We start from the raw sequence: 13,666 nt of genomic DNA, 5'->3' as shown, positions 1-13,666 counted from the left end.
TTCGAAAAGCGAGTTTTCCGGATTTTTACATTTTAATTGCCTCTTTAATTGGTCATTTAGTTTTGACAGTTTTAAATTTATTGTGCAACTGAATTTGCATTAATGGGAGCTATTATTGGGGATTTGCTTAACTAATCTGGTATTGTGGTAGCAATTCGGATTAAAAATCAGAATTTTATGATGATTCTTCGTTTTATTGGTGTAGGAGCTCGAAACTTAAAGTTGAAAATTAATGATTTTTATTTGAAAATATAATGAAAAATTTCAAATTGAAAAACTTTTTTGATATTTCTAAATTTTGTTAAAATTAATTAATTTTTAAATTTTACTAATTTATCACTATATTTTAAAATATTAAAAATTTAAATCTGAAAATGAAATAAATTTAAACAATTTAAATTTGACTTGGTTTTTTTCTTCAATCTTCGTCTTCCTCTCAAAATTTTTTTTATTCTTTTTTCTAAACATTATTTTTGATTAACAATTTTTTTCCCCTTTCGCCAGTTTTTTTTAAAAAAATTTTTGTCAAAAACAAAACTTCTCAACCAAAATTTTATCTTTCTCGAAATCAATTTTTGGATCTTTTTTAAAAATCTTCTTCTTAAATTTTTTTTTAAATCATTTTTTTTTAAGGAGGAGATAGAAAAGTCTTAATAAAATACAAATAGGTAATAGGTAGAAAAGTCGCGCATTCACAAAAATTATTTTGTTCAACATTAACAATTTATCTAAATTGGAATTAAAAAGTTTAAAATTCTCAGTCGCAATTGAGGATTATTGAATGACTGAGATGATTTTTGAAGGGCTGATTTTAATGATTTGAGGACTATTTGATGTGCTTTTGGGGGTACTAAGGTGTATCTTACTAGATTTCTAGTTTGTAATTGAAATTAATGATTAGATTTAATATCACATGTTGTGTGTTTGATTCTAAATGAGCTGATGTATGTGGCAACTGATTAAAGCTATCAATTTAGTCTAAAACATGTAGTACTATAGAATCTGTATGAAGTATGCATAAATCCATAGCTTGTCAGCTATATATTTATGGTACAGATATCCATAGCACCCATAAATCAACTATTATTACATCTTAAATGGAATATTGCACTACTTTTAAGATATACAGCCTCAAAATAATGATATAATAAGAGACATAAGTGCAGCTAAGGCCACAACAGTCTCAAAAAGTAAAAGTGATGTTCTGAGTACTTGGCAATCACAACTATAGCCCATTAATATGAAACAACTACTAATCTCATTATCAAGTCGTAATTTGATAGTTTAAAGCTATTAACTTCCCCAAAAAAAGTCATTTAAATCCAAAATCATGAAATTCCCTTCAAAAATGAAACTTTTTTATATCCGTAGCTAAACGAAAAAATTTCCAAAATCCCATCAATTTCACAATTGTCTATGTTACGCAAAAAAATCTCAAAAAAGTTTTTTTTTTAATTAACCTTAAAAATTAAACAGTAGCATCACATTAATTATTTTTTTGAGATTTCATCGCAATTGCACCACAGACAGCCGTAAAATTGCGTAATAATCATCATCATTTTTTTGGCAGTTTTTCGGATCGCTTGACTACATATTTTTTTAAGTCTAATTTAAGTCGAGTATGTGTAATTGGATTATATATTGTCCTAACTTTGAGCATCTTGCAGTAATTATTTGGTGTCAGAGGTTTCATGAAACAATAACTTTAACTTTACTTAATAGTGATGATGTTCATGTGATGACTGTTCATATGAGGAGTGTGAGTATGATGATGGAGCCTCATGGGAGACTTCATGGTGTTCATGATGTTCATGATGGGCTGGTGGATGGACTGGAACATGAACTGCATGTGGAACTTCCTTGTGGACTGGGAATTTGACTTCCTTGTGGGTGATGTATGGTTTGTCAACTGGGACCTTGACTTCATATGGAACTGGTTTTTCGACGATGTATGGGACCTTCTTGATGACTTCGTAGGGTTGTGGAACTGGTACCTTGACTGGATATGTAACCTTCTTTTCTACTTCAACGGTGTATGGTTTGTCGACTGGGACCTTGACTTCATATGGAACCTTCTTTTCGACTGTGTATGGGACCTTGACTTCTTTGTAGACTGGGTATGGTTTTGGTACTTCACTGTAAGGTAAATTATATTGAGGTTAGCATTGTCTATATTTTGTGAAATTTTGAGGCTATAAAAAATTATTTTAAGATTAGTTCAACTTACACTGGGTATGGTCTGTCGACTGGAACCTTAACTTCATATGGAACCTTCTTGATGACATCGTATGGTTTTGGTACTTCAACAGTCTTTGTTACTTCATAAGGAACCTTCTTGATGACTTCGTATGGTGTTGGGACGTGTTTTTCGACATTGTAGTTGACCTTCTTGATGACTTCATAAGGCTCTGGGACGAATACCTTGACTGGGTATGGTTTTTCGACTGGTACCTTGACTTCATATGGAACCTTCTTGATGACTTCATAAGGCTTTGGTACTTCAACTGTGTATTTTTGGACTTCCTTAACTTTGACTGGGTACTTCTTGATGACTTCGTATGGTTGTGGAATTGGAACCTTAACTTCATAAGGAATCTTCTTCTCAACAGTCACTGGAATTTTCTTGATAACCTCAACTGGATATGGAACCTTCTTTTCAATTGTTACTGTTTTGATATGTTCTTGATGATGCTCATGGTGGCCTCCATGGTCTCCACCGTATGATGGTGTCCAATCGTGGCCTCCATAAGAACTGTAATGAATTCCACGTTTCTCGACATTTTGTGATTCTTGCTGAAGTTCAGCTTCCTTTGGAGCTTCACAGTTGGCTGAAACAGCCAAAAGGGCAACGCAACAAGTCACTAAGAACTAGAATAATGATTGGAGAAAGAGGGGAATTGAGTTTAGAATTTGTTTTTCTTTTGAGATTAAGCTATGATTTTTCGAATCAATTTTGATGTTATTGAAAGATTCGTGGGTTTAATAAGTATTATTAAGAGATTAGGATGTAGAATTTTTGAGGCTTCAACACCTTATTGGATATTTTTTGATTCTCTATAATTATAAAATGCCCACAGGAGGACACTGTTTGAGAAAAACAGTATAAGTTGCTTTAAGTGTCAATTTGAACAATTTCTAAATATTTTATCAGTTATGATTCACTTAAACAATTCCAGATTATGCCAAATGCATTTTTTAGAATACTTAATAGACATCATGAACTTTGTCATATTAAAATGTATCCCAAATTTCTATTTGCTGAGTTAAATTTAGTTCAATTTTGAGATTAAAATCCAAATTGTGCACCAAAATTCTTCACTTTTTTAATTCATTTGAACTGATTTCAATTCACAAATTCAATTTTTTCACAAATTTATTCACTTTTTTATTTTCTCAAATGTTCAAATTGCTTCAAACTGTTCATCTTCTTTAATAATTTTGCTGAATCTTTCAATAATTTTTCTTGTTCTTTGAAATATAAAATTCACAATTTTTTTTTAATTTACCATTCGCATTTTCAAATTTTTCTTCTAGCTTAGACTTTAAGAGGTATTAAAAAACGAAAAGGAATAGGAAAGAAACCAAAAGTGGTACTGAATTGGAATCAACACTGTACCTGGTATTTATATCAAAAAAATTATATTTTTTTTCTTCCATAATCGTAAGTAAAGTTGAGAGTAGTCGTTATGCAGTTGGAGCGTAAGCTTCATACACTCACCCGCCACACACATCATCCATCCCACCACCGAAATATGGACGGAAAAGCAAAGCAAAGCAAAAAAACAGCTGAAGTTGAATGGAAAAAAGCGAGCAAAACTTGCTGAGAGTCAGCGTAATCCGAATGAAAAGGAAAGAAGAAAGAAATGAAAAAAGAAGGTAATTGAGCGTATTGTAATTATTTTTTTAATATTATTGTATAATAATGCAACATGTACGTCAATGTTAAAAACTTTTTCATTTTAGTTTTATGCTTTTGATTTTTTCTTCGTGTTTTTATTTTTTGCTTCTGCTTTTGCTTCAAATTCAACTCAAAAAAGCTTTCATTTGAAATTAAATTTATTGGAAAAGTGCGGAAATTTATTTGGGATTTTGTAATTTAAGAGCGTCTTTTGTGTGAATAATTAAAAATTCTGATTCAAATCAGTCAAAAAATTGAAAATTCTGGCACAATTAAGCCATAAAACTGTAAAATCATCAAATTTTCAGCTCATTTTCATGTCGATTGACCTCATTATTACCAATAAAAGCTCAAAAATATCTCATAATCCTCAAGCATTAACTGAACAACAATTAAGCCCACAAATTATTCAAAACTAATCCATATTTAATCAGCAATTATCTCAATTATCTCCATTTTTCCAGTCTCAATCAGTTAAAATCAACCAAAAATGTTTTCTGTCATTCAACTCGACCAAATCAGATTCACGAATCAGGGGCGCATTCGGGGGGTTATTTTGGAGGCCAAACATCCCAAACTAGAATAAATCCATCAAGTTCCTCTCATTAAAAACCCCAAACCCCCTCAAAATAGTCTCTGACTACGTTCCTGCCAATAAACTCCAAATTGGCAACATTTTTCTGGAAAATCGTGTTAAAAAATTATGCGAGCAAAAACAAGAAACTTTTTTTCATATTTTTATAAAAAAAATTAAATTCAACCATATTTTTCGGTTTTAATAGCTCATAATTGTAGCGGAAAGAAAAGAAAAAATATTTTATCTATTTTGTTTTTGAAATTAAAAATGAGAAAATATGTTCGTAGATGAAGTTTGCAAAGTGTTTTCAAGACAGGTGGTGCGGTTGGAATCGCTAAGAAGTTGGTGAGAAGAAGATTTGATGGATTTGTTGTTGTGCTTGTTGTGGATGAAGAGCTATTTGGAATTTTGATTGAGAATCGTTGAAGAAGATTTGAATCCAACTTCGTAGATAGTAAAAGACCATATGGACGACCAAAGACCAGTTGGAAAGAGGCTGTTAGATAGAGACAGTGCTGTACTTGATATTCGCAGACGGAAGCCAGCGATTAAGCCAGCTTCAGACGTTAACTAAGAGATAGCATGAATCACAATTGATCTGCACGGCTAGTGACTTGAGTAAGTAAGTAATCAGCAAAGTTGAACATGCTCATCTTTGTCTGTTAATGTGCTACTCATCCATAGAAGTCAATAGAACTCCCTCAACAAAAGCGAAACTGTAATCATAAAAAATCATCTTAATTAACTTACAAATTCTTGATTAATCATCAAAACCAAATTTATATCCCAATTTAGAAACTTAAAGCATTCTTCAATGTTGCGAAATCACAACGCAGCAAAAAATAAATCTTCATGATCTTCATAACGGAAGATCTCAAAAAACCGGCCTGAAAATAAATTCAGCTTCCTATTAAAAAAATTATTCACTGACTAGTTTCATTTATCTTTTTATTCAAAACTCCAAAAACAAATTAGAAATTTGCATAAGAAGTTGAGATAAGTATTGTGTTGTGGTTCTGACGCAATCTAAGAATAAAGAACGGTAAATACGGATATCCAACAAGTTTATTTTATTTTTGACTTAATTCACAGTTAAAAGGGTTTGAGGCGCGTGTTGGAGGCAGAGTTGGCAGGACTTTGTGATTATGGACCGTAAAAGGCATCTGAACTGTAATCTGAACTCCTATAAAAACGGGAATGTAGACGGACTCTAATCGAGTCTCCTTTTGGGGCTTTTGAAGTCCGAGCTCACAGTCCAGAAGTCCAGCCAACTCTGCTCTGTTTAGTAATCATAAATTCTAAAATTCCTATTTAAGAATTTTTACGATTATTATGTTATTTTTAAATTCAAAAACAAAACAATAAGAACCAAAAATATTCTCGAAGCGCCCAAAAAAAGATTCGTTAATTTTTGAAGGACAAGGTCTTTTGCATAATTTTCTCATCACACAGAACTTCAATTAACATATCCAACGTCTTGTCACCATATCAAGAATTTTTGAAGGTCTCAGACATCGTAAATATTAATTTTTTAAGACGTCTCCGACTAGATTATAAGTAAAACCAGTTTTAGTCTTCAATCCAAAGTTGCAAAGTCTTCATAAATTTATTTTCAATAACATCGATTTTTATGAATTTTTATTGGTCAATTTAATTTCACTCATATCAGAAACTAGAAATTTATTCATTGAATTTTTATAGTCCATGTATTAAGTGGCAATTATTGAAGATGAGTTTCTATGCTACAAGCTGGAGAATGTGCCATAAATTGACTGTAAAATATGATTTAAGGCATTAAATTGACGGCAATAAGAAGGTTACTTTGAGCACTTAAAGGAGAACTTCTTCGCTTTACGGTTATGACTTCCCAGTAATCATACATCAGACTCATATTTTTTCGAAAGCTGCATTTAGCCTTCAAATTAATTGAAATCTTTTTAATTTCATCTTGGAAATCAAAATTTAATCTGTAATAAAAAAAAAATTATTTTTAATTCATCTCAAAGTCATGAATAAAACTTTAACAAGCATAAAGCTTTGGACCTCCAAAACTGAAGCATTCATAAAGTTTTGTGAAACAAAATATATAACAAAGATACTGAACATATAGTTTTATTTAGAAGTTGTTAAAATTAAGTTCGAAATTGCATTGAAATATAAAGTGGATTTATTGGAGCTGTAAAAAGTTTTTTGTCAATAAATATTTCTATTAGACAAAGAGCATGCTATCGAGAGCTACTTACTTACTTCGCTGGTCGTACAGATCAGTTGTGATCGAGAGCTATCGAGAGCTAGCTTACCGTAAATATACTAGATGGGTACAGTCATGAGCATTGCTCCCAACTTTTACTGCTCTTGAGAACATGATCTTTGCCTGCTGGGATACAACACTTATAAGATGATAGGGAGGGGGTTGTGATCTTCTTAATTGTACAGATTCATCTCTAATGTCACAAAGAATTATCTTAATTCTTCAAAAAATAACCATTTATGAGCAACCAAGCCTCAAATAGAATACCACCAATAGCAAATTAATTGAAATTCATAAAAATGTAATTTTTCACAATTATCAAACACGAGCAGACATTTAGTCGACAAAACAACCAACCCTAATAATATAAATCACTCATAATAAAATCTCAATTCATCAAGCTTGTTGCGATATCGCGCTAAGTGCGAAAAGCTTCAAGTTAAAGTTAATTCGAGTCTGTGGCTATGCAGCGCTTTTTTTGCAATTCGTTATGTATCTATGCAAATTGTATGATCTTTTTAACAAAAATCATTTAAAGATATTTTTTGTATGAATAGGATAGACATGTCATGCAATGGATACATAACATCCTTACACAATTCAAACAAGAAGCAAACGAATAAAGTGCTTCAATAAAAATCAATAATAAAAAACAACAACTGAACCACTTTAAAATTTAATATCAATCAATCTGATTGACCTAGTTTTCTTATTGAAATCAAATTTGTTACAATTTTTTTATTACAACCACAAAAAGGTTCATTAAATTACTCCACATGACACCTGATTAATCAGCACATTTAATGATTGTGAACACGGGTTTCTATTACTTTAAAATGTGAGCATGTCTGAAGAGTTTGAGTGTCCATGTATGGATGAGTTGAGTAAAAGTGTCTATGAGTCAGTGGTAGACAATCTGTGTACCACGACACACTAGTGTGCTGTCGATGTTTTCTGGAAATGTCAGGGAACGTATGCTGTGTGTGATTTCGGTTGAAGCTTACCATCTAGGTGTTCCGCGAAAAATAAAAGCTTGAACACCACTGTTCTATACGATACAAAATGAGTTAGTGAAGATGACGAAGATGTCCAGAAAGAGTTAAAGACAGCTAGAAACTAAATCTGAAGAAAATCGGGACTTCTATTTCCCAAAAGTCATAAATTCTATGAATTCTTAGTTATAAAAATGCGCTTAAGGTCCTCAGACTCATTAAACATGAGTAACGCTCCACTCTTATCCATCACCACTTAATCATGCGATCAAAACATGAAGTGAGAGTAATATGAAGTTGACATCGACATTGATGACGAAGAGGTGAAGAAGAAGAAACGTTTTTTATGAGCTTTTTGTGTGCTTCTGTGTCAGCAAAAAATGAAATAAAAAAGAAAGAGAAAAAGTAATAAAGATTGTTGCGAATGTAGTGTAAGGGAAAATGAAATTAGATCAATGTGTAAATAGTGTCAATTTAAAATTTCTTGTTGTCAATGTTGTTGGATTTTATTTCTATTTGAAAGCAGATTCGTTGCATGACTTGATCGTGAGTTAAATGAATAGAGTTGAGTGATTGATAAAAATGAAAATTGTATTAATTGAGTGAATAGATAAAGTGATTTGGAATGCTGTAAAGAAACTTGGTATGACTTCTGTGTCTCCACTTGGCATATCATAAGTGACACTGGTATCTGTTACAGCTCAAAAATTTACTGCTGATATTAATGAATGCTTCAAGACTTAAAATTAAAAATTTAATTTTTTGACGGTCCAAACATGGTTGTGAGTCCACATTACAACTCACTGAGAATGCTCGCAACGAAGAAATGGCTAAAAATCATGATCCAGGTCAACCTGACTCTGTACTCAATCCAGAATCACGGTGGCAAGAGGCTGGATATTCAGTCATTTCTACGCTGTGCGTCTACCAAGTTAAAACTGCCTCAAACAACTTCATTTGTTCCTAATTTTATCCCATAAAAAATCAACCCAAACGACATTAATTTGCAAAACTGATAAAAACAACAAAATTACTTAAAATCTATTGCAACAATAACTCATTTTCAATGCACATTAATAACATAATTTAGAAATCGTCTAGCGAAAATGAAAATTAAATTGAAAATGTTCATAAATTTAACAAGCTATTAACGGGTGTCAATCGCTTATTCCGTAAGGCAAGGAGGGGTTCTGTTAGTGGGAAGGGGTTTGACTAATGTCAAGCTTCATATTGAATCTTTTGATTTTTACTCTAATTTTTCTATAGGGAGGGAATTTCAAAAATGCTCATTTTTTGTGTCACCTAATAAACGAATAACCGCCGCTTAGTGTAATGCAACATATGAAAATTAAAAAACATAAAATGCCAATTACAATATACAGGCATGACTTACAATAGATGTTTTATAATAACAAATAGTATTCATGAAAATTTAATAAAGAAATATGTGAAATTAAAAGCAAAAATATGAGAAAAAGTTGAAAGTAAGGAATGCAGTTGAGATGAGATTTGAATGAGGCGCATTTGTTAAAAAATGGCATTTTGATTTGTGATTTTTAAATTAAAAAAATCATTAAAAATTACAATCATTATGATTTTGATGATAGTGTCTGATAGTTGGACCAAGTTGAGTCTCAAAAGCCTCTTTTAACTCTCAAAAATACATCCAAATTGATATCACATTCCACTCCAATTTGGAACAACATTTTCCTAATTCCATTCATCAATTCAACCTCCACAAAAGTGTATTTCAGTAGCTGAAAAATATCAAATCATACACAAATGAAAACATAATCAGTAGCTTTTGTAAGAGCAAAGAAAGACTCCGAAAAAGCTCATTGCATCATTACAATGTCTTGTGATTTCTTCTTGTCTTGTCATTCATCAATGGCAGATTAAAACGTGATTAAACTAAATCTGATAAAATGAAGAATTAAGCTACCGGTTTTATTATGATGATTGCAAAAATGTGAGATTCATTTGAATTGATTGAAGTGAAAAGGATGAAATTAAAAAAGTATTGATTGAGGCAGTGGTAAAAGTTGGAAATTGTGGAGAAATTTTATTGAGTATGAGGAGGGAAGTAGCTCCCCATCACTTCACATTTCATGCAATTGAAATAATTTTATGTGCTCATTTTTTTGCGTTGATTACGTCAAGTGGTAGGTCATCTAATATACCATCGAGTTTGCTCATAAAAATGTATGCTTAATGCGAATGAAATGAAATTTTTCATTTATTGTTGTTTCATTCGTTTACCTACTTAAGAATTGAGATATAATAATGGCTGTAAGTGAGTGAAGTTGGTGATGAAATGAGGAAAATTGTAATAAATTGGAGTGGACGTAATAAATTTGAGGGGGCTAATTGGATAGTCACCAAACCCCAATTTCTTCCCTTGAATTCCAACATCTACGGCACATTTCACTAAATTAAAGTGAATAATTCAAAATCGAGGATAATTCATTTTGATGAAATCATTCGTCAGTGACCTTTTCCAATAATTTACCGAAAAAAAATCCCTCAAACTGATCATTAACTTTTGAAAATGTTTGCAAAATATTGACATCGAAAAGCCGACTAATGACCATGTGAATCTACTGATCATGAATATTGCATGCTGATTATGAAATTTTACTTTTTTTGTCTATATTTGAACAGCTATGATGACTGTAATTCAGATGCATGCTTTGTCGGTTAAGGTAACATTATTATAAATATATTGAAATTTTTTTTCTAGAACTAAAGTGTGCTGCAGCACAAAAAAGGTTGTCTATTATTGCTAAAGGGTGGCAATTTGTTGCAAAATTTACTGTATTGCTGAAGGTCGCGGTTGTGATTTTATTTTTATGAGCTGAGCTTCAAAATTCTAAATTTTTAAAAATTTTAACAATTTTAAATTTTGAAATTCAAGAAAAAAAAATATGAATGCATATTAATTTGGTGTTGCTTATTGATACAAATACTAAAAACATGTTTAAATATTCACGGAAAATAAATGGATATCCTGCATTACCAGTACTGTTTGTTGATTAATTACAATGATACCCTCATCCGTTGTAAATATTTTTTTTTTAATATTCATTAAACTTAACACTTGTTAAAATTTAATTACTTATTATATATCTATACAGATCAATTGTGATGCATGACCTCCCAAAGCTGCTGGCTGAAGTTAGCTCTGCTAGCGACTGCCACTTGCCAATTCCCGATTTCAATTGCAATACTATTTCTATCAACTGATTCTTTCAATGAGTTCCTCGTGCATTTTCTTATATCTTATATAAAAAGTCTAAAAAAGCAAGCAACTGTCGCCATAATCAGTAGACATAACTTCCTTAATCATATCTTAATCCCCTCTAAATTACCATAACTAATATATTTTCATCTAATTTGTCTATATTTAGGTCACATAGAGGTTAATGTCCGATTGATTAATTGAGACATTTCAGCTAAGCGCCAATAGACAAACTTAATTAACATGTTGCAAGCTTGAATTTCTTGTTATTCACTCTTTGTTGGTGTAGTGTATTTATGCATGTAGTAAGTGCTGGTTGGATGACTGACTTGATTATTGTGATGGCAAGTTTGGTGTGTAGATTTTGATTAATTATTGCTTTGAGTAAATGCGAAATTTTAAATTGATGAAAATTTATTTGAACTAATTTATGAGTTACGCATGAAAGGAGAATCAAATAAGATCATTTATGATCGAAATACGTCATTTTGGATTTTTACTTTCAAGGTTAATCATCATCAAATAATTGCTAAATTTCAAAATTCAAAGATTAATCATCAAAAAATAAAAATTCCCATTTTGAGCCTCTAAAATGTAATTAATCGTAACAATCTAACGACAAATAAGAAGAAATCATCAAAATTCAGCAAAAAAATTCAAAAATCAGACAACTACTGTCAGTGAAAGGCAATCAAAGCGCATTTAATAACAAGAAAACAATTCAAAAAGTGAATGCCTTCATAAAAAAATATTAAATTTTTGACATTAGTTGAATTGAAGTTCATACGAAAATAGTTTAATTGCGATGAAATCTGTGGCACCTTTATGATGAGAATTGTGCATGAATGATGTTTTTAGAGCTACCAAAAAAATTTTAAAAATTTTTCAAGGTTAAAAAATTCAAAAAAATAACTTTTTCTATCTTTGTCTGACTTTTTTCATCTCTTTCAGTTTCAGTTTTAATTTCACGCTTTCGTTGTGCTTGAATTCGTATTTTTCTCTTTTATTTTCTTTATGTGCATGCACAGTACATATAACATATGTTTGTAGAGTATTTCATGTATTGAGCTAATGGTTGAAAGCTCTAGAGTTTAATGAGGAGGAATGAGGAATCGAATGTCCACATTTTGTCTCTGAAAACAAGAATTTAAACAGTTTTAATTAAAATTTTCTTCAATTTTAAGTCGTCGCTTTGATTTTTTAAAAAAAAAAATATGACGTTGCTTCAAAATGTCCAAGTTTTTGAGTCATGGCTTCAAAAGTACAATTTGCTGAGTCACTGCATCAAAAAAGTGCAAGTTGCTACGTCGTTGCTTCAAAATGTTAAAGTTGCTGAGTCATTGCTACAAAAAAGTTTAAATTGCAAGTCATTGCTTCAAAATTGTTAAACTTTCTGAGTCATTGCTTCAAAAAGGTCAAATTTTTGGGTTATTGCTTCAAAAAGTTTAATTTTTTAAGTCATTGCTTTAAGCAACGCAAGAATTTTGAGTGCAAATATAAAAATTCGCTTTGTACTTTCTTCATACCTTCCCGACTTCTTACTTATTCATCTATGTAGCATAAAATCTATATTATAAATGCAAATTAAACATACAAGTAAAACTTTATGAGCCTCACAAGCGTTAACTCGATTGAATAACTCAAAACAACACAAAATTTTTTATCTTTTCCTGTAAAATAATTGCTAGCATGTTACGCAACCAAGCTTTAATGTACATAGATCAAACTTTTTTTTTTTAAACACAACACGTAGAGGCAGAAAATCAACATTAAACTTGACTTTGAGATGAGACTCGGCTGGATGACAATCTCAATTAACACATTAATTGTCATTTAACGCTTCAAAATCTGTAATTATAAAGTAATTTGGGATGAATTGGAACTAACAGATCATTTCAAGGTCATCAAAATCAAGGAATTATGTAATGAATTCACTTTACAACAGAAAAAAAGGGAAAGGAATTAATTGGTGAATAAATAAAGACTTTTTGAAATCTTTTGTGATTTCTCTATTTCAACTTTTAATAGCTGTAATTGCTTAGTTTTATTGTTGCAGCTTTTATAAGTCAATAACTTGTGTAATATTCTTTGTTAATATGATTGAAGGTGAATTGAGACTTATTGATGTGATCGTCTTACAGGTTTGCCATTTTAAACTCCGATTCAGAGACTTTGACTGAATAATACTTAACTTCTACATCCAGGGGCTTTTTACCTTAATTTTAAAATTGTAAAAAATCGCAATTTGTTCAACCCTTGAAATGGAACCTTGAAGCCAACAAAATTTCACATCATACCGAAAGTAATTAAATCAAAAAAGATCTCACAAGCTGACATGCTTTCACTTTCCGTGGTCAAAATGAAATTTTAATTCATAATTTTTGCAATTCAGTAATTTACGGGGCAAATTATTGACGCACACAATCGATCAGCACTTCATTTTCTCTTCAAAAGTAATTTACAAGTCATATAGCAACAGCAATGATGAACATCAAGTCAACTTATGACTGCTGGAAATACAATCTGTCGTTTACAATTTAATCAAGTTACTGTTGCTGCAACTGCACGTGTTTCACTCAGTCAGACTCATATTACATATTCAAAATTTATTATATTACATCTCCTAGAAATGACAATTTACATTCACTTAATGACTTATGGAGCAAGATGATGTCAAGAACAAGAAATGTCTGTTGTACCAAAGCATTCA

At 31.1% G+C, this 13,666-nt stretch overlaps 1 protein-coding gene across 1 annotated transcript; it reads right to left on the bottom strand.

The window, feature by feature from the left end:
* Positions 1-399: 399 nt before the first annotated feature.
* LOC139096876 (mantle protein-like) lies at positions 400-3,588 on the bottom strand. Its single transcript, XM_070648632.1, has 3 exons — positions 3,507-3,588; positions 2,228-2,868; positions 400-2,136 (listed from the first exon to the last, which is right to left on the bottom strand). The coding sequence occupies exons 1-3, from the start codon at positions 3,513-3,515 to the stop codon at positions 1,716-1,718; spliced, it is 1,071 nt and encodes a 356-aa protein (XP_070504733.1). The 5' UTR covers positions 3,516-3,588; the 3' UTR covers positions 400-1,715.
* Positions 3,589-13,666: the final 10,078 nt, after the last annotated feature.

Source organism: Chironomus tepperi, unplaced genomic scaffold (assembly GCF_022539635.2).
Source record: "Chironomus tepperi strain 1889 unplaced genomic scaffold, CSIRO-AGI_Ctep_v1 contig_408, whole genome shotgun sequence".
NCBI lineage: Eukaryota > Metazoa > Arthropoda > Insecta > Diptera > Chironomidae > Chironomus > Chironomus tepperi.
Note: the sequence above shows the minus strand (reverse complement) of the source record. Positions and strands in the feature narration are given on the sequence as shown.

What these genes read in the sequence shown, in the direction of transcription:
- LOC139096876 (XM_070648632.1), bottom strand. An exon ending in GTCGACAGACCATACCCAGT is followed by an intron (nt 2,137 to 2,227) that starts GTAAGTTGAACT and finishes TTTACCTTACAG; the next exon opens with TGAAGTACCAAAACCATACC.